Below are 21,755 nucleotides of genomic sequence, written 5' to 3' on the forward strand. Positions count from 1 at the left end.
AGCCAGGCACTCAGAGCTTTGAAGGGCAATCAACTTCCTAATTCCTAATTTATCCCAGCTCTCTGTCAGCCATTCCCTCTCGTCCTTTAAAAGCCGTGTAGATGTGGCACTTGGGGACATGGGTTAGAGTGGCATGGGCTCTGCTGGGGGAGCAGCTGGACTGGGTGGTTTCAGAGGCTTTTCCAACCGATCGGATTCTGTGATTCCGAGATTCCGGGCTCGCTCCGGGTCTGTTCCCGGTCTCTATCCCGGAGGCGGTGCTAGAGGGCGCCCGGGGCCCGTGGACCGGCACCGGGAGCGGGCTGAACCCACCGGGAGCTCCTGGATGCGCCTGCTGCCCTCGGGGTGAGGACTGGAGCAGCAGGATGAGAATAGGAGCCAGGACTGGGTGATGGAGATGGTCCCTGTGCGGGTCACTCCTCAGGCACCGCAGAGTCACTGCCCCATCCCTGGGGGGATTTAACACTGGATGTGACACTTGGGGACAGGGGTTAGCGGTGAGGTTGGAGTGCTGGGGGAATGGTTGGACTCGGTGGTCTTGGAGCTCTTTTCCAACCTGAATAATTCCGTGATTCTACGATCACACAAGAAAGGGGGGGGACACAAAACGCAGCAGCAACCCACAGGGATGGATGCAGCCACTTCCTCCCAGGAGAAACAAGGATCCTCAGCTCCCCCGGGATCCCTGTATCCCACTCCCCACTGGAGAGCCCTTCCCCCAGACACTCGCTGAGCACAAGCTGTGCTACCTCCACCGGGTGAGAGTTATTTCTAAGCAGAGGAATAACAGCAAATGGAGCTGTTATAGGGCCGTACATACATACCTACAGCTGCTCTCCAAGGACCCACAGCTCTTGGCAAGGGAGCAGAGAGGTCAGGACGGGCATTTCCCTGCCTTCTGTAAATCCCACACGAGGTACAGTGGGTGGGTGGGTGCTGCTGGGGCCAGAAGGCTCCTTGTCCTGGCTCCAATCCCATTTCCAGCTGCACAGTTTCACCTCCTTGGGCCACAAACACACCTGGACAGGACGGTGCCAGCACTGACTGCTCATGGACCTGCACCTGGTGCTATAGGAGCCAAACTGTGTTTCACGTACAGAAGTGGGTGCTGCAGGGCTCCAGGGCTGCCCAAAGCCATCTGCAGTGTTTTTGGGATCTGGAGGCAGCAGGGACATTCCTGGTCAGCCACAGCTCTGTCACGTTTTGCTGAGCTTGGTGTGTCTGGGATGTGCTGGGTGCCTGCATGCAGGACTTGGGAGGATGGGGAGAATCAACAGCCTCTTCACTGGAGTTTTAATCCTGCTTCAAGTAAACAGTGTTGAGAAACTCTCCTGTTCCCGCCAGTGGGAGGATCCAGCAGAATCCCTTCCCCACAACAAGCCATTCCCAGCTTTGCAGTGAGCAGCAGCCTTCCAACCCCAGAGTGCATTTTCCATTTCCATCATTTTCTCCAGCTGCTATTTTAAAACCCATCCCAGCTCAGCGACAAGACTTTCCTCCAAGATGAAAAATCGTGATTTGATGTGAACAAATGACTTTCTCACTGTTATGTCAAGGTTTGCTCTCTCCTTGCACACTCACTCAAGTATTTCCTTGCTCATTGCCCTCGTTACAGCACGGCAGCCCTGGATTTTGGGGGAGAGCCCTTAACTTCATTCCATCGGCTGGTTTTCATTAGCCAGCTAATATACTGATTACAATCCATACAGATATTTTGTCCTTGCTGTTATCTGAAAAAATATGGGCATCAGTACAAAAGACAGTACAAAAGAAACCCTACAAAAAGCAATTTACAATTGAGGGAGCGGAAATAAATATATCGTAGTCACATGAGGAAGTAGTAACCATGGAGCTATTTTGGGCACAATACATCATGCAAAGGATGATGTGTGTTTCAAGCACATTTCAAGCCCAAAATTCAAGGCACAAAATGTTTTTGGAAAGTAAATTCTCACATACATTAAGCACTATGCCAAGGAGTGGGGTTGGATGCTGTCAGGCTTTGCATTTCAGGTTTATTCTGAGTTTGCATACAGGAAGCCAGAGACTCAGCAGGACGATCCCATAGCTAAAACCACACAGGTGCTGATGGATTCTGTTGGATCAGGACCATCCTGGATCAATCCCGCTGGGTAGAGCCAGAGGTGGGGTCTTTTCCAACTTAAATGACCCTGGGATTCATAACCCACAGTGGATGCACACCCAGTGCTGAAGGGTCAGTCCCTAGAGAATCCCACATACCCAAAATCACGAGTGGCTTCAAAAATCCTACGTGATTCAAACCCAAATCATCACCCTGGCTAATTCTTCCTTATCCCGAGTAAACACAGCACATGTGAAACCAACAAATTAGGGTGCAATAATCAGCTGTCACAGCTCTTCCACCCTTTCCAAGTGGGGCTGGTTTTGGGGAGATGCCCTCTGTAATGATGCTTCCTTTGATTGTATGGTGATTTTATTTTAGTTATATTTTGTAATCACTTCAAATCAGAAATAATTCAGCTCCCCGAGGAGCTGTTGTGGGATGACGGATTGATCTCACCAGGTGTAAGCCACAGCCAGCGCCCGGGGCCAGTGCAGAGTGAAAGTGACATTGAAACCTGACAAATTCGCTGTGTTTGAGGGTAAAAAAAAAAAATGCGCTGGCAAGTACGTGCCTTGTTTTTCCTCTCTCTCCAAGGTACCCGAGTTACCTGCTGTGCTGGAGGTGTGTCACACACCCCACACCCTGCAGCTCTTCCTGGATCCCACATCCCTGGGAATGAGCCATGGGAATTGAGTGCGAGAGCCCTCGGGGAGGCATTTGTGTGACAATTCCCTGCTCATTGTGTGTCCTGGCCGCTGTCTGTGCTTTTCCTCACGGGGATAACCTTTATTTCCCGGGATTCTGCTGTCCCGGGGATGCTCACGTTCCTCGGGATGCCGCTGCTGCCTGGGATGTTTCTGTCCTCAGGTTGCCCGTAGTCCCCGGGATGGTCCCGTGTCCCACGGGATCCTCGTTCTCCCGGGATGGTCCCGTGTCCCACGGGATCCTCGTTCTCCCGGGATGGTCCCGTGTCCCATGGGATCCTCGTTCTCCCGGGATGGTCCCGTGTCCCATGGGATCCTCGTTCTCCCGGAATGCTCCTGTCCCCCGGGACCCTCGTATCCTGTGGGATCCCCGTTCTCCTGGGACACCTTTGTCCCGCGCCATCCCCCTCCTCCTGAGACACCCCTTTCCCACGGCATCCCCTGTTCCTAGGACACCCCTTTCCCACGGGATCCCCTCGTTCCTGGGGCACCCCTTTCCCACGGGATCCCCTGTTCCTAGGACACCCCTTTCCCACGGGATCCGCTCGTTCCTGGGACACCCCTTTCCTATGGCATCCCCGATTCCTAGGACACCCCTTTCCCACGGGATCCGCTCGTTCCTAGGACACCTCTTCCCCATGGCATCATCCCGGGACACTCTTATCCCCCGATATCCCTCTTGCCCCGGGGACACCCCTGTCCCCCGGGATCCCTCTGCCCCGGGGACACCCCTTTCCCACAGCACCCTCCTGTTTCCCATGTTCTATCCCAATGCCCCCCTTACCCCCTGCCCTGCCGGCGCGGAGCGGGGGCGGCCCGGCGCGGCGCGGGGCTGGAGCGGGGCCGGAGCGGGGCCGTGTTTCCGCCGGGAGGGAGGCGGAGCGGGGGCGGCCGCGGCCGGGCGGAGCAGCAGCGGCAGCAGCAGAGGCAGCAGCAGCAGCAGAGCCGAGCCGAGCGGCGCCGGGCCGGGCCGGGGCTGTCAGCGCGGCGGCGAGCGGAGCCCCCCCCCCCCGTCTCCCAGCACAGGCCGAGCCATGACGGGCGGACGCTGAGGCGGCGGAGGAGCGCGGCCGGGGCGGGCGGCCGGGGCGGCGGGGCCATGCCATGCCCGTAGGGGAGAGATGCCTTGGGGAAATGGAGACACTGGAGCACAGCGCAAACATGGCGCCCCCGCGGCGCGCCTGCCGCTGCCGGGATGGTGCCTGCTCTGCTCGCTGCTGTGCGGGGGGCTGGCCGCGACCCCGGCCCCCGCCTGCCGGCCCTGCGCCCCGGGCTGTGCCTGCGCCGCGCCCGCCTGCGCCGTCAACTGCTCGGCCCGCGGCGTGGAGCGCCCGGCGGCCGCCGTGCCCATCGCCGCCACCGCGCTGTGAGTACCGGGCACGCTGGGCACGGCACACGGGCCTGGGGACACGGGGGTGCCGCCGGCAGAGCGCGGGGATGGGCCCCAGCACACGGGCATGGAGAACCGCGGTGTGCCGGCGGCGGGGATGGAGCGGGCGGTGCCGTGCGGGGAGTTGGGTTCGGGAGGTTCCGTGCGGGGAGTTGGGTTCGGGAGGTTCTGCGAGTGAAATTTGCTTTGGTGCCGGGAAGTTGGGTTCGGGAGGTTCTGCGAGTGAAGTTTGGTTTGGTGCCGCGGAGTTGGGTTCGGGAGGTTCCGTGCGGGACGTTTTGGTTTGGTTTGGTTCCATGCGTGGAGTTTGGTTTGGTGCCGGGGAGTTTGGTTCTGGAGGTTCTTTGAGTGGAACTTGGTTTGGGACTTTCCTTGCGGGATGTTTGGGTCGGGAGGTTCCGTGCCGAGGGGTTTGATTTGGGAGTTTGGTTCGGGAGGTTCTGTGAGTGGAGTTTGGTTTGGTGCCGGGGAATTCGGTTCGGGAGGTTCTGTGAGTGGAGTTTGGTCAAGGAAATTCCACGCGGGGCAGTTTGGTCCGGGAAGTTCCGTGCCAGAGGTTTTGGTTCGGGAAGTTCTTGGGGAATAACAGGAGCAGCGTGTGCGGGAACGAGAGGTTGTATGGGGGTTAAACGCTCTTTAAAGCAAATCCGAAAGATGAAATGAACAAGTAACAAACATCTCTCGGGGGAGGCCTGGGATGGGATGACAGATGTGTTTGTGCCTCGGTGTTTTGGGTAGGTTTTGTTTTGGGTAGGTCAGTCAGGCGTGTTCCGTGCAGGGGCACTGGAATGGTCCATGTGCTCTGTCACTGGAATAAACTCACGGCGTGACGCAAAAAACACACGTAGGGGAAAAGTTTGGTTTTCCGTCGGGAGCAACTTTTCAGTTCTTGACGAGACAAAAGCACCGAGTGATTCATGTAAGAGAGATGACGTGGGGCCAGCGTGGTGGATAAATCTCATCTGAACTGATTTCTGCTGGTGTTTCACTGCATTTAGGATCTGCTTTTCTGTTTGGATATTCTTAACTAAGCTTCCACTTTTTAGTGTCAATACAGAGATACTGCAGAAGTTGTAGAGTAACACAATAAACATACATTGTAGGTTTTGCAGGCTGTGTCTGGACTAACTTCAGGAAAATGTGCGCATCTTCAAATCCAGAAGCCAAGGTGTTTTCCAGCTCTTTTCTTGCTAGATATATTTAGACTTTTTGCAAACAAACCAGCCATTGTTTGTTGCAGAAAGTCCCTAACTGGAAAAGACTGGTTTTTATTAAAGAAGTTCTGGATTTCTGTTATCTGTTGTTGGTTTGGGATGGGGATTTGCAGCTCCTGAGGCTGCTCGCTGGTCACTGTAGAGCATCATCCTGAAGGCTGTGATGATCAGTCCTTCATTTGGCTTTTTGAGGGTCTGGGGCTATTACAATGTGTTTCTCTGGTTATTAATTTTGGTAGTAAGTGTTTGAGACTGTGTTATTGTTGTTCAGAGGCGCTGAGCTGTAAAAGCTCCCAAAATGTTTTGAATTAGATGTTGTGCAGCGACAGATGGAAGTGGGACATAAAGCTCATGCAGGTGAGCAAAACCATGGGAAGGGGAAATGTGCTGGATTGATGGATGGTGGTAGTGGCACCGTGTTCTGATTCCAGAAGTGTTTGTGCAGGGCACAGAGCTTGTGTTTGGAATTCAGGCTGTAGAATCATCTTTGTCAGCTGGGAAATGTCTGCTGGTTCTGTTCTGAGGGCTGGGCTAAGATGTGATGGAATGGGTTTCTTTCAGGTGTACTGCCCTGTTTGCCTCCTGCTGATGGCAGAGAATGCAGGTGCACCCACTCTCGTTATAATTGTGAAGAGTTTATTACAGATTCGTTTCTGTTGGGGTGGAAGGGACTCTGGCTCATGGCTCGGTGAGGTTATGCAAGTGGTTTTGCCGAATAATTTCACATTCCCTTTGTTGAACAAGCACAGATAAATAACGTTTATATATTCTCTCAGTAGTGGAAAAATTGTTTATTAACATCTCAACATCCCCTTTTAAAAAGATTAATTATTCTGAAATGAAAGCGACCTTTAGGAAAGCCGAGTTCTGAAAATTCCCAAAGCCAAAATTCCCGGCCGTGTGCTCGCAGCTGCGCTCAGATTTTGTATTTCTGGCTGTAGGAGTGAGGCCTAGGAAATGAATTCCTCTTGTATCCGACGTTTTAGACGGAGCAACTCGGAGGAAATAAATGCCAACTGCGGCCGCGCTGCTCCCAGGAGCGCAGGGAAATGTCCCATCCAAAGAATCACTAAGGAAATGGGCTCTGCTGCTCTCAGACACCACAGACCTCGCTGGGAGCAGCCTCCAGGCAGGGAATATTGGGGAATATTGGCCCCTTCCCATCTCCAGAGTCAGGTTCTTGAAGTGTAACGCAAAGTCTGGCTGGAAGCAGGAGCGAGGTCTGTTTTTTCCAAATATTCCTCGGTGCTCGACGTGCAAAACTGAACTGGAGGAGCAAGGCGCTCCGAGTGGCAGAATTTGCACTTCTGAGCCCCTCCGTGCCAGGAATGCTCTGATCCATCTCTTTTCAAGTGCTTTGCTCTCAGTGCTACCGGATTTTGTTCGCATTTCTTTGAGCCTGAGCTGTTTCTGGAGCTTTCATCGCTTATTTCACCCCTCAACTGGAAATAAACCTCATCAAGGCTTTCCGACTTTGCCTTGCAAATACTGATTTTTTTTCTGACACATCTTCAGTGTCGTGGCAGGTTTGAAGTGGAAATTAGAATCTCGATGGAAAAGGACGAGAGTTGAAACTTCCTTTATTTTCCCCTCATTAGCATGGAATGGTATTTGTGGATGGCTGAGGAGGAGAAGCTGGGATCAGAGGAGCTCTGCTATTGTCAGGCTCCTGCAGAAGCAGATTTGGGGGTCAGAGCTTTCATCCAAAGCCCAGTGAGGTTTTTTGTGGATTTGGCATTGAGCCCTGGGGTTGCACTGCCCAGCCGGTGACTTCACCTAAATAAACCTTAAAATAAACAGATCCTATGATTCAGGAACCTGCAGTCTGGTATTTTAAATTTCAAGAGTCAGCAACGATTGGTAGATTTTGATATTATTACGTGATGCAGGAGAAGCCTTTCCGAGGCTTGAGGTGTCTTCAAAAGCTATCAGGGTAAAAAAAAATCAGTTTAAATTAAAATCTAATTCAGATAAACCAACAGGCAGTGGAGTGTCTGTACAGTAGTGTCCAGGCCACAAAAACAAAATAACTCTATTACTGTTCCTAGAAAAAAAATTGAGACAGCCTGGAATGTCATTCTTGTAGGAAGCCATATCCCAGCGAAAACAAGGCTGCGTTTCTCTTTTGTATGAAATTTTGGAGGGGGGAAAAAGGCCCAAATGAGGTGCTAGATAAATATTTTGCCAGCGAGATTCTTTCAGGCTGTGGAAGGGACCAGTCCCATAAGCAGCTCGTAGCTATAGTTTGAGTGTGAACAAGGAGGCGATTCTGTGGTGTTAGTGTCAGAGCAGAACGGGCTGGGTTGTTTATTGTGCTCCTTCCTAAAACTTCAGACAAGTCTCAGTGCTGTTCCCATGACTGAGAACTTTTTAAAAAATTACAACTTTTTTTTTTTTTTTAGTGGTGTTTTCGAAGTGTACTAAAGAAAAATGTGCAGCTCAGGAAGAACAGGCATCCAGGAGAGGCGGATTTGAAGGTGCTCCTGCTCTGTGGCAAAAGTTGTAATTGAATAATCCCGAGCAGCATCACCGTGTCTCACTTTTGTGATTTGCAGTTTGGTGTGGCCAAACCTACAAACCCTGGTAGTGACAAAACCCCACAGGTTAAATAAAGAATTGTAATTAAATTCTTGGAGCCCCACAGGGCAGGACGAGCTGCTGGTGGAACCCTTTGGAGTTCCTCTGACACCTGGTGTGTTTTTTCCCGTGCACTGTTTGCACTGATTTTTCCATGTATTTTTATTATTTTGTTTTTCCTGATATTTTAAAGTTTCCTGGTGGTCTCTTTCTGTTGCTTTTTCCTTGTTGGAGTGAAAGTGAGGGCTGATCCTGCTCTTCTCCTGCTGGCAAGCCCCCGGCAGATTTCTTGCGTTTCACTCAGCTGCTTTCATTCTGCTCTCACAGAGTGGATTTAAGAGAAAACCACTCACTCAGAAGGTAGAACTCATATGGTTTGTTAATGCTCCTCTGCCTTTTATCCCATTTAATGGGATTCCTTGTTTTATCTCTTGTCATGCCATGTTTTCCCCACTGTGGTTTCCATAACGTGTCTCGGCGTTATCCTTTCTCCGTTCCTCCAAGCTTTGTTGTCCTTTGATTGATTGGTGCAGTTCAGCTTGATTTTGTCTTTTATTTACTCCATATGTCCCCAAACATTTATCTGAGTTGTAATAAGTAAGTAACAAAGTGAGCAGGGGAAGGAGGACAGCTCAGGGGCAAAGCCGTGCATTGCAGTGCCAGGGTGGAGCGGGCTGGGCACTGCTTGGATCTCGCTCTTGATGTGAGGAGAATACATGGAACAGTGTGGGGAGCAGGGTGGGTTTTGGGGCACACAGCACTTGTGACAACAGCACGATTTTAGGCAGTTGCTGTCAGGCTCAAAGAGAAAATTTCCTGTCTCTTGCCCAGTGGAAAGTTGGCAGCTCTGCTGCCAGGCTGTGCTTAGGGCACTGTTGCTGTTCAGAGGAATGGCTGCTGCTGTTCACCAGCCCACCCTTCTCCTCCCCAACATCAAACCACCCTCCTCTCCCTCCCCACCATCCCTCCCTTCTCTCCAGCCCTTGCTGAAATGTGGCTCCAAGGCTGCAAAGCCGCAGTGGCTGCAGAGCTGCTGGCCACGCTCCCCTCCAGCTGCCTGGACCAGCTCTGCTGAAGGTCACTTGCCTGTCCCAAAGGAGGGTGACAGTGTCCCACCAGACCTTTCCAACCCTTATTTCTCAGCCTTCCTTTGCAGTAAAGAATGAGCCTGTTTTTCATATAGAATCACTGTTCTTTACTTAGACGCTGAAGTTGGCATCTCTGTTTGCCAAAACTAAAAATGTCAATTGAAACATAATGTTAGGTTTTTTTTTTGCTTTGCAAAGGGCACAAAAAGCAAAACTCATGTGATTGCTGCCATTCATATTTATTTAAAGGATAGCTGTCATCAGGAAGAGCACCAACAACGTGCAAGCTGTAGCATTTGCAGTGTATTTATAGGAAGTGTAACCAGTAAAGAGATTCTGTCATGGAATCACGGAATCCTGGAGTAGTTCAGGTGGGAAAGGACCTTAAAGAGAATCTCATTTCACTCCTCTGCTATTGGCAGGGACACTTACCTTTAGAAAAGTTTGCTCCAAGCCCCATCCAGCCTGGCCTTGGCCACTTCAGGGATCCAGGGGCAGCCACAGCTTCTCTGGGCACCCTGTGCCAGGGCCTCCCCACCCTCACAGCGAGTCATTTTTTCCATATATCAAACCTCAGTTTTTCCTCTTTCGATATGAACCCATTTCCACATGTGAGCAGTCCCTCTCTGGCTTCCCTGTAGCCCTTTCAGATACTCTTAGGTGCTGTGAGCTCTCCATGCAACCTCTGCAGGCTGAACTTCCTCAGCTTTCCAGCTCTTCCCTCTCTTTTGAAAGATAATGTGCACTTAAGCAAAACACAGATAATTAAAACAATTCCTCAGCCAGCTGCTTCTACTGCATTAACAGCAGAATAGTTGCCCCCAGGTTAGGAACAGGTAAATCTCTTTGGCTTCCTGGCGTCAGGCCTTGGAAAAACCTCACCGAGCTGAGCTCAGCAGTGAAGTTTCAGACGTGGCATATGGTCCTGTGTGATTCTGTTTAACCTGCTGTCATGTTGAATTCAATTAGCAGCAGGGCTGGGTTGGTGACAGGACTCGATGTTCATTCCCTGTGTGGTAACAGATCTCCCACCTCCGGCGTTCCTGGGTGTTGGAGCGTGGCCCTGCTGTACCTGCAGGCTGGGGCTGTGGGTGCCCTCTGGCACTGCAGGTTTGGGAGCTGGTGGGATGCTCATTTCTCACTGCAGATGCTCTGCAGGACCGTGGGGACAGGGCTGTGCTCGCTGTCCCAGCAGCCACAGCCTGCAGCAGCTCCATTCTCACCAGGCACCGGGTCTGGATCCCAGCCAGCCTGTTCCTATTCATCCAAAATTGTCCCTGGCCACCGCAGCACGGCCTTGTTTGTCCTGGTGACAGCTGGCAGCTCCTGGTGTGGAGGAGCACGCTGGGCTTTGTGCAGTGCAGTTTGTGTGGCTGTGATGGGGTCACTGCTTTGGAAGGGACATTTCCAGGGTGGGCTTTGTAGCCCTCCCAGAGCCTGTGCCCACCTCCTTGGCCAGACCTCCTGGTTCTTCAGAGAGCTACAGGAGAGCTCCTGTGACAAGGCCATGGAGTGCCAGGACACAGGGAATGGCTTAGAGGGCAGGGCTAGATGGGATATTGGGAGGAAATTGTTCCCTGTGAGGTTGGCCAGAGAAGCTGGAAGTTTCCAAGGCCAGGCTGGACGGGGTTTGGAGCGACCTGGAATAGTGGAAGATGTCCAGGATGGCACTGGATGGGCTTTAAGGTCCCTTTTAACCCAAACATTGAGTGATTTCCCTGATTCCTGCAGATCCCCCCAGCAATGGCCTCTTCACAGCTCCATTGCAACATCCCCTGGCAGCACCTCAGCCCTGGCAGGGACAGCACCTTGGCAGAGCCAGAGGCAAAGCAGGAGCTTTCCCCTGCAGGGACAGGCATGGGAGCTTGTCCTTCCTCCCCCCGACCTGCCTGGGGTCCTGTGCCCCCCTGTCCGGGGGTTCTGGTCCGGCTGGGAATGGGTTAAGCAGGCTCTGAGTGCCTGGGGAGTGGCTCTGCAAAGAGGACCCAGGGTGTGGGCTGAGTCCTCCGGAGGGAGGAACCCGAGGAACAGCTAAGCCTGGGAAAGCAGAGCCCAGCCGGATCGTGTTGGCCAAAGCTGAGCGTTTCTGTCTCAAACCACGCCTCGGCAAGGGGGTGGAGTGAGGCCGGGCTGGAGCTCAGGGTTTTGGTTTTTAGGGCAGGTTGGTGAAAGCATCTGTGTGCTGTCCCTGCGGTGACACAGCCCCGGGGTGGTGAGCTGGGAGGGGATCATCCCTTGATCCCTAAAACTGTGATAGGAGCACGTGGATCCCTTTGAAAAAAATAAAAATCCCGTGATCTTTTTTTTTTTGGTGTGTATTTTTGTAGTGCAGAAATGCTGCTTGGAGAAGCACCACTGCAGAAATGCCTATTTTTGTACCTCCCCGTTCACCCGCTCGCCTCACAGCTGGCTGGATCTTGCATGCAGCTTTTCCAGATGTGCCTTGGAAAATTCAGCTGTTCCATTCCTGCCTCTGCTGCCCCCAAATGCCACATTCCCAAGATAAGGATGCCCATCCTGGCACAGGGATGTTCAGGGGTTTTCCCTCTCGGGTTTGCTCCTGTGCTGGTCCTTCCATGAGCAGGAGGGAACCATCCAGCCACGCTCTGCAGATGGTGCCAGGCCCTCTGTGGGGTGATAAAGACAAGAATCACGGGCCCTGTTCCATGCCACGTGCTCCCAGCACAGTGCATGTGCCACATTTCCTCTCCTGGGGCTTGGAGAGCTGAGGGAACAGCTGGAAACCACAATGGGATGCAGAGTGGAGCCTCTAAGAAAAGTGTTTCAGCCACATTCCCTCCTCTTTGCTGTGCTTTGTGCTCCCTCTGACACCCTGATTAAGCTGTGTTTCACCAGAAGAGGAGTGGGATGGGGTTTTTGGGGTGGTGACTGCCTTGTCACCCCCAGAAAGGGCACAGGGGACCTGGTGAAAGGCTCTGGGCTTTGGCAGCGTGCTGCTGCTGGGAGTGCAGAGCTGGCCCTCAGCAGAGTTGGGTTTCACCCTTCCCCAGATGAAAAAAAGGGTTGGAAAGCTCTGTGGAAAGAGTGAGCCTGCAAAGGAGGAGTTTGGATATGGAAAGAGCCATCAACTGGCACCTTCCATGTTTCCTATTGCTGTACCAGCTCTGGGATCTCACAGGCACAGTTTCAAAAAGAGACCTGCATGTGATCCAGGCAATCCTGTGGAAGCATCACCTTGGAATATGGGCACGTGCCTTTGAGGTTGGCAGAGCTGCTGCCATTCCAGTCTCCTCAATGATTCCAGCAGGATCTGTGGTGACTCCTCAGTGATTTGTGTCCCCAGAAATGCCCTCTCACCTAAGCACAGCACAGCTAAGAAGAAATCTTCTCCTATTCCCTAAAGCCAAACACGGTGCTCATCTGAAATACAATGCAGAGTGATTCCCTGGGAGAAGAGTTTCCATTGGAAAATATCTTGGCTCCTGCCCAATGCTCTGTGAAGGAATTGTAGAGGACAGCTCGTTACTGCTACCTGGGTGATTTTCTGGAACAGGACTGTTAACATAAGCAGGAATTAGTGAAGCCATTAGTCAGGATCCTGTCTCATCTCCTTCACTACACAGCAAGAACATTCCCAGTTCCTCCCAGACTCTGGAGATGACTGGAAGTAGAGAGCCACTGCCATGAGCAGAGTGGCGTTGGCCAGAGATTCATAAGTAATGAATTAAATCTGTGCAGAGCAAAGGTTTCTATCGGAGTGTGGGAACATTATTTTACTCCTACAGAGGGAAAACATGAAGTCAGTGGCTTTTATAGACTGAGCTCTGCGACCTCTGATTGCATGGATCGGTGCAAAGTTTGGATCAGAAGTCTTAAAAAAATCAGTGCAGACAAAACTGAGGTGGGAAAACAAAAGCGAGAAGAGGCCAAGGGTTAGACTTTGTTAGTCTCTGAGTTGTGCTAAGAAAATTCACTGTAGCTGGTATCTGTGGTGGATTGTGTTCCTACAGCAGTAAGGAAGGGCTTTATTGGAGGAAAATCAAAAGGAAAGGTGATTCTCCTGTGTGCAGGAGAGCTGTGTAGGGCACAGCAGAGATCAGGCAGCACCGTGGAGACAAAGCTCCAGCTCTCTGGGTGGCACTGGAGGTTCTGCTGGACTGACACAAGACAATTCCCGAGGTTTAATTGAGAGGGAGGACACACCCTGTTTTCTGCAGGGACTGCCAGGAGCATCACTGGTTCCTAAGTCTGTGTTTCATACAACACAATAACTTCAGTAGCCCAAGAGCCAGACCCCGAGCTCCCAACCCTCACTGTGCTCCCTCTTGTCCCTCCCTGCATCCCGTAATTAACCATTGCTTGGAAAGCTCTGTGCCTTTCCGGTGCTTGCAGCACAGTGAACTGTCAAGGTAGCAGTGCCACTGGCCTTGGGTAGTTGAATTTCTGATTACGTGCACAGATTGCATCTGATACAGCCACAGATTTCAATGGCATTAACTCGGCTTTGCTTTGCTTTGTGTGTAGTGCCCCGTGCTGTGCAGCCAGTCAGGTGGGAATAGTTCCCTCTGGCATAAGGTAGTCCTTGCGGCAATTAAAGGGTTAATTACAGCTGGCCATCAGATCTCTCAAACAAGCCAGCAGAGCCCACTGCTGTGCTCTGTTTTCCTGTGGATTAGCCAGACACATCCAAGTCTGCAGCTTGATCCCATGACTTCAGAGAGAGCTGGGAGAGTTTGGGAATTCCATCTCCCAACATCCCCACTCCCACAGGACCCACAGCTTCCCCTGGAGCTCTGGGTCCACTCTGGCTGCTTGGGGAGGACATCCCGTAATCATCAGAGGATCTTTTCACGGAATCACAGGATCATTCCGGTTGGAAAACACCCCCGAGCTCACTGAGTCCAACCTGTGGCCGATCCCCATTTGGAGGCTGGGCAGCCCAGCTCTGCATCCTCCTCTCACAGGTGAGTGCTCTGATCGGCACCTTTCTCTCCCTGTGCAGGCTGACCACAATTCCCGTGCTGCTCTTCCCTTTCCTGCCTTGCTCTGCAGCTCCTGGAAGCTGCTGGATTTCTGGAGGAGCCTCCCCGTGTCCTCCCCTCGGTGGCCAGGGCAGTGCAGTGCATACCTTGGTTTGGGAGAGGAAAGCCGAGCTACTGGGGGCAGTGTTGTCTAAGAGCTGGAACACGCAGGGGGAAGCAGGACTGCTGCTTTTGTTTTCAGTTTGACCCCGGTGCCGTGGGCTGGGCTGTCAGGGATTCCTCTGCATCCCTGTCCCTGATTGAGCCGTGGGGCTGAGGCTTCGTTGCCTCTCGAGAGTATTGTCCTGGTTATTTATGGGAATGAGATGCTTCAGTGCTTGGCTGCTGGATAAATGTCCTGGATTTGTAATTCCTGTTTGCCTGGTGCTCTGCTGTCCTTGTGAGGAGGCTGTAAAACATCCTGTGGCAGCTCTTGGGAAGGTGGATCTTCAGGCTGAGCATTGGGGCAGCAAAATTGAGATGTGGACTCAATTTGTCGGGTTCATTGGTACCCTTGGTCCTGCCTTCCCACCCCTGCTTGGGCTTCAGCCTCTTCTTCCTCATCCTCCAAGACAAACACAGCCTTGTGCCTGGGGCAGCATCCTGAGTGGCAGGTACTGGATCCAGCAGAGTCCCAGTGTGCTCCCATAGCTGGAGAACCATTAATTTTGCTTTTAAAGCATCTGAAAAAGAAGCAAAGTTTTTTGTTTTCTGTTTTTTTGTATGTTTCGTTCAGGGCAGAACCATCAGTTTCCCAAGGAGCTGGGAAGTCAGTGTTGTGTCCAGTGCAAGGGAGCAGCTCCTGAGAGGAATGTGGTTTTATTTCAGTATTCCCACTGGAGTTCGAGATGGCAGGGATGGCTCCAGTCTTCCTCCTCCTGGCTGCAGCTCCACTTGTGCATTTGTTTCTTTTGACTTCTTGGAGTTCTAATTCTGGCTGGCTCACAGGCTGTGTGACAGTAGAATCGTGGAATAACAGAAAAACCCTCCAAGATCATTGGATCCATCCATTCCCCCACTGCCAAGGCCACCACAAATCATGTCCTCAGCCATTTCTTGGACACCTCCAGGGATGGTGACTCCACCACCTCCCTGTGCAACCCCTTCCAATTCCTGACAATCCTTTTATGAAGAAATTCTTGCTTATGTCCAACCTGAACCTCTCCTTCCTGTTTTTCAGCTGGGTAAGGCTTTAGGAGCTCCGTGCACAGAGTAGGGGAGGTGCCCGAGGTCACACAGGGAGTTTGTGTCCTCCCCGTGCTCTGAGGTGCAGCTGAGTGTGACAAACACGTGGCTGTGCATGTGGGGTGATGTGGGATGTGGTGTGGAGGTCCTGTGGTGTGACATGATGGGCTGGGGCTGCTCCTGGAGCATCTTCAGGTTGGTGGAGCTGCATCCATCCTGGTCCCAAGGGCAGCACAGCCCAGGTGGGATGTGCTTTGGTGTGGTCACTGCATCCCTGTGGCTGCCTGTGAAGAGCTGGCCCTGCTCCTGGTGTCCCTGGAGGTCCCTCCGTGGTGACCCCCAGGCTGCAGGATTCATTTGGTGTGACAAGGGGGAGCAACATTTCATCCAGGACCCGTGCTGGGGTTCTGGATTAATCATTACTGCACTTAATGGGTTGGAACTGGCAGGCAGAACCATCCACATCACCTGAGCACTCTGCACAGCAGCACTGGGGATCAGGTGCTGGCACAGCTCTGCTGCCCAGATCTGGGGCTCCCAGGAGGCGTGAGGGAATGGAGGCAATGGTAAACAGGTAGGATGGAGTTAATCATTCACTGAATTCCTCAGCTACAAACTCTCTCCTCAGGATTTTTTTTTTTTTTTCTGGTGCTGTTGCTGGAAAGGAAATGGGGGTATGTGAAGCAAAACCACACTTAACAACTCACAGTAGCCCTGGTGTGTGCAGGATTTCTTGCCTTGTGCTGAGGGTGGAGCTCCCCTCTGAGAGGAGACGCTTGGATGATCTGGTAGAGCTGAGCAGAGCTGGGATATTTGATATATTTGCACCTTTCCCTTTGGGTACCTGGGCCAGGCTCTGGAGAAGGAAGTGTCTGGACTTTCACCTGCCCGAGATTCAGGAAATATCTCTATTTTTCTCACATTAGTCAACCCCCAATAACTCAGACAAAAGTGGGAGAACTTATCGTAATTAATAAAAGAGCAAGGATGCAATTACTTACAAGAGTCCAGCTCTGCCAGCCCAAACATAGTCAGCTACCTCTCATAAATCTTGAGATTAAAGAGAAACAAAAGAAGGCTAAAGCTGGTGCCTTCTGTGTTTTGAGGCTGAACTCCCATGTAGGAAACATCTGGAACATCTGTATCACTCACTGAGGAGATACAGAGGAATAATAGATTTCAACAAAATAGAAGGGAAGGAAAAAGTAGAGATTATAATTTAAAGTCATGATTCCTGGAGATGGGGGAACCCACCACTTCTTATAGGACAAAGACTGGGTGTATTTTCTAATTCTTTTTAGGGTAAAGATGTGTGATGTAGAGCCATGTACCACAGGGCCAGGACAGAAGTTTTTCACATGTGAGTGAAATATAATCCATTTGGTGTTAGCCATGCTGCAGAATGTGTTAGCAGTTCAACAATGGCCTTAAACACTGAGTGGGATCCAATTTAAAGCCATAAAAGTGAGGAAGTCTGGACTTGGAGCCTTTTCTCCTTGCTGTATATCAGCCGTGCATGGAGTAGCTGTGGCATAAACAGCCTAGGAAGGTGTTGGGATTTCTTTTTACTCCACTAAACAGTTGTCATTTGTTTCCAAGTCTTCTGTTTCACACAGCAGGAAATTAAAAAAAAACCAAACCAAACAACAAAACAACAACAGCCCAACACACAAGAAACAGAGGAAAATTTTTATTTGCTCGAATTCAGCTGAATGCAGGAGCTGGGGCTCCAGGTTGCTTCACAAAAATATCTTAAGTGTCTGATGATTCTAAATGTAATAAAAAGATGTGAAATCCATGCTCAGGTCTCTGAGGTGGTGATCTTAGAGGTCTTTTCTAACCATGGTGATTCTATGATTTGCCTTTTTGTGTGATAAGGGAACACCAGTCATGAGTACAAAACGCTTTCTGCAGTTAGAGCCCAGGCTGAGCACGAACAAAAGATGGTTATCTTAATTCTAGTGCCTTCCCTTCCCTCTTCCCATCCCTGGAAGTGTCCAAGGCCAGGTGGAATGAAGCTCTGAGCAGCCTGGTCCAGTGGAAATTGTCCCTGCCCATGGCAGGGGATGGATCTGGTTGATTTTTGGTCCTTTCCAACCCAAACCATTCTGTGATTTTACAATTCTCTTCCTCTGCTGTCAGCCTCAGCATCATCCCTCTACCCTGCAGGAGCTGGGGAGCTGCCCTCCCTGTGGAGCACCCAGAGTGCCAGATGTGCTCCAGATGTGCTCCAGAGCCACCCCTTGCCCTCCTGAGCCCCTGCTGGGCTGGCAGAAGGGTCTCAGCCCCCGTGGTCATTCTGTGTGTGCAGGTTGTGCTCTCTGCTTGGGAGGCACTCACCAGGCAGGGCAGGAGGCAGCTCTCGGAGTTCTCTTGGCAGGAGGGTGTGGAAAATGTTGGGAAGGAGGAATGGAGCTCAGGCAGCGAGGAGCCCTGTGTGCCTGGGGACCAACAGAGACCAGGAACTCTGCACCTCCATCCCTGCTCTGCACCTCCATCCCTGCTGTGCTCCTCCATCCCTGCTCTGCACCTCCATCCCTGCTCTGCTCCCCCATCCCTGCTGTGCTCCTCCATCCCTGCTCTGCACCCCCATCCCTGCTGTGCTCCCCCATCCCTGCTGTGCTCCCCCATCCCTGCTGTGCTCCCCCATCCCTGCTCTGCTCCTCCATCCCTGTCTGCACCTCCATCCCTGCTCTGCACCTCCATCCCCACGCCTGCCCTGCTCTGCTCCCCAGCTTGAGTTTGTTGGAAAACAGGAGCTCTCAGATAGCCTTTGATAGATGAGATGGGACACTCTGCTTATTGGGGAAAACCTTGGGGTCTTTGTGTTCCTGACCCCTGAGTGACCCAGAGCAGTGACCCAGAGCAGTGACACAGAGCAGTGACAGAGCAGTGACAGGGCAGTGCCCAACATGGGCTGCTGCTGTTGGAACAGACACAACTGGGCAGTGATCCCAGCATGACTGAGCTGAAAAGGGACCTGTTTTGTCTTTTGGTGCATGACCCAGGAGCTTTTCTGAGCACAGGTACCCAGGCTGTGGTTTTCCCATCTGTTTTCCCAGCTCTGGGCTGGGTGACAAGGTGGGGACAGGTCACAGGTTGGACTCGTTGCTCCAACCAGAGCAGACCTTGCATCAGCAGCATTTGGAGGATTCAGTTCTTGCCCTGTGCCATTCCTTTTCCTCGTGTGCTGCTGATCCTTGTGTCCATGTGAAGCTGGGCTGTGGTGCTGGGTTTGCAGCCCCCAGAGCAGTGGCTGTGTGGGTTACATAACCCCTGTGCACGGAGCCTGCTGCAGTGAGGCGAGTCAGCAATGTCCTCTTGGATCCGAGAAGGGAGAGGGCTGCTATGGAAACCTAACTTGTTATTATTATATGGGAACGAAATTTATTATTTCGCTCTTCTGCCTCAGTTTGTGATTACGCCACGGAGCAATTTTTAGCCTTGGCAAGAAGGTGGTTTAGCATGAGACCAAAGATGCAGCTGAACTCGGTGTCTGCTGCAAACCCTGAGAGCGATGCTGGGTCTGAGAGAGCTGGGCAGATTTATGAGTGTCATCCTTGACGTTGCTGTGGTGTCCAAAGTTTACCGAGGATGTTTACAGACCTTGCAGAGTGTCTGTGTGGAGCCTGGACAGGGATCAGGCTGCATTTTCGTGTCCTGCTTTGGGAGCCTCCCAGTGCCTGCAGGGCTCGGAGCAGAGCGTGGCTGGTGCTGGGCACTGAGCACTCTGCCTGCCCCCAGCTCCTTGGGGCACTCTGTCTGTACCATTTTATTTGTTTTGGCCTTGCCTTGGTGTTTCCTTGCTCTTCTTTCCCTTTTAAACAAAGCGAATTTGCTGGTGGTTTGTGCGCGCCGCGAACACGCTCTTACACAATCACCCTCGTGGGTTTCTGGAGAATAGGGAAGAGTCATTTTGGATTTAATCATTAAACTGAGGCACGGTCCAAGACAGTTGCTTGAACCTGAAGTGGAGCATCAGCCTCCCCAGAGGCTCCTCAGCCAGCCCTGTCCGTGTTTGAGTCCCCCTCAGCCTTGGGTTTCTGCTTTAACCAACATGAAGGGAAAGAACAACAACAAAATCAATCTGTTCTACTGTAGGAAAAAAATCCATGAACTGTACATCCATCTCTTTTTTAAGATGTCCGTGTCAGCTCCAGGGACATCTGCCCTGATTGGTCTCTCATGGTTCATTTGCCCTTTCTTGGTGAGTTTTTCACGATGAGGTGTGGGGACTTGGATTTCAGGTGAATCAACACTGGGGAACTTTGGGAAAAACCCACAGCTAAGGAAGATTTAAACTGACTAATTAAGAAAATATTTCTCAGAGTGTCAGTCTCAGCATGTGCTTGTGTGGGGTGTAGGCAACAATTTAGTGTATTTTATATATTTAATATTGAAAGTATTTACATATATTTACAAATATGTACATAATGACCTGGGATGGAAATGTCTCTTGGCTGTGCATATGCAAAGAAAAGGAGAAGAACCAGCACAAACAAGGCCCATGAAGCCACCTCAGCCTTACTCCAAAGGAATTGAGTGTTCCAGCCTTGTTCTGCTCCCATACACGAGGGATTGGCCAGCCCTGGCTGGCTGAACCCCAGCCTGGGGTGTCTCAGCAGCCCCTGGCAGATGGAGAAATCAAACAGGGGACTTTGGGATGTGCCCTGTCCTTGTCAATGTGATGAAGAAATCAGGGGGAAAAGTGTCACAGACACTGCAGGGAAGAGCTGTCTGCCGGAGAGATGGAATAATTAAAGAAAAGGGGTGGCTGTAGGAGAAGGAAAAATGCTGATTGTGAATCATCCATTGTCCGTGCCTTTCCTGCTGTAAAAGGTTGAATGGTCCAGGCCGTGTATTTGTGCTGGCAGTGAGAGATCTCTGCAATAACAACCGTACCCTGTTTAGCTTTGCTACTATTTGGAGGATCTGTGCCAGGACTTATTGGAATCCCCCAGGCAGGCATTTAGAAGATTTTTTTAAATTGGTGGGGCTGTGGGATCAGAAACCCTTGCTTGGTCTCCAGAGAAATTGGCTTTGTCTAAAAACAAAATCCGCAGTAGGATGCTGAAGTGTGTGAGATGTTTTGTACAGCAGTGTTTAATGGGATCAGGAAAGGGATACCTCCCTGTAGTATTTGCAGGTATTAAATCATTAAGAAGATTAGCAGAGTTGCAAGACCCTTTTTTTTTTTTTTTTTTTCCTCTGGACAGTTTATTCCACTTAATGATGTTCTTATAAAAGGATTAGAGGCATTGGTCCTGTGAGAAAAGGGAACAGGCACTACAGTGATCCTCCCTTTAACAGATCCCTGACAGGACCTGTAGTCTGAAGTGAATGGAATTATCCTTGCTCTGATTCCTCACAGAAGAATCACAGAATCATGGACCCTTCCTGGCTGCAGGGTCAGGCTCGTGTCATTCCAGCTGTGTCACTGCTGAGGAGTCACTTGAATCCTTGGAATTTTAAGGAGCTTTTGAATCTCTTAATGTGCAACACGTGGGAGTGGGTGGATCCCTGGATGGTCAGGGTGGGTCCAGAGGAGGACACTGAGCAGCTCCTGTGCACAGTGGTCCAGAAGGAACCAGAAATGTGCATCACCTGCACGTGGTCTGACCTGAGAGCACTCTGAGGAGTAAATTTGGATGGGATATTGAGAAGAAATTCCTCCTTGTGGAGGTGGGGAGACCCTGGAAGTGTCCAAGGCCAGGCTGGATGGGGCATGGAACAACCTTGGACAGTGGAAGGTGTCCCTGCCCATGGCAGGGGGTGGAATTGGATGGTCTTTTTTCCCACCCAAGCCATTCCAGGGTTCTTTGATCCTGTGCAAGGATCAAATGGTTTTTCTGTCTCCCAAACCTGTTCAGAAGTTCTTCTAGAGGAGCTGAGACCCAAACAAGCTGTTCCTTTTCCTCTGTACCTACTCTGGGGCCTCTGAACATCAGCGTTTTTGAAACAGAAATATTCTGACTGCATCACAGAAGACTTTCTAATGCTAAAAGGAAGCAGCCCAACCACACACATTATTAATGCCAGAAACATGCAAATGGCTTTTGTACGGGAACCAGCAGCTCTATATTGGGTTCTAATTGGGTTTTGTTTTCAGAAGGAAGATATTTAAGGTTCTATACTGAACATGCTGCAAAAACACTGAGAGCAGAGTCCTCCAACCCAAACAACCACATTTGAAAAAGCTGGGGGAGCTGGAATTGGTGTCAGCAGTGGCATGGAGGGATTTGGGAATTCCTGTCCTTTGGCCCCCTCAGGCCAGGTCCCTGTGCTCTGTCTGTCCCTGGCCCTGGGGTCTGCCCTGCCCTTGGATTTACAGCACTGAACATCAACCACAGCTGCTGCTTAAAGAATTCCTGGAGTGTTTTTGTTCCAGTAGGGATTCGTGGGCCTGACTTTGAATTATGGAGCCTTTGTGCTAGAGAGATGTTTACAGCTAAAGGGTGACTTGGAAGCCCTTTCTCCCGTGGAATCCTGGAAACTCTTGTTATCTCAGGCTTCAGGAGGAACTTCTGCA

General features: G+C 51.3%; 1 protein-coding gene across 1 annotated transcript in view; it reads left to right on the forward strand.

Moving 5' to 3' along the window:
* The first annotated feature begins 3,807 nt into the window (after positions 1 to 3,807).
* Positions 3,808 to 21,755, forward strand: part of PKD1 (polycystin 1, transient receptor potential channel interacting) — a 77,625-nt gene continuing 59,677 nt past the window's right edge. The window contains exon 1 of the mRNA XM_014886359.2: positions 3,808 to 4,156. Coding sequence (XP_014741845.2) covers positions 3,912 to 4,156 — 245 coding nt within the window. The 5' untranslated portion in view covers positions 3,808 to 3,911. The remainder of the gene's footprint in view (positions 4,157 to 21,755) is intronic.

The sequence above is a fragment of the Sturnus vulgaris genome, chromosome 16 (genome assembly GCF_052056855.1).
Source record: "Sturnus vulgaris isolate bStuVul1 chromosome 16, bStuVul1.hap1, whole genome shotgun sequence".
NCBI classification, from domain to species: domain Eukaryota; kingdom Metazoa; phylum Chordata; class Aves; order Passeriformes; family Sturnidae; genus Sturnus; species Sturnus vulgaris.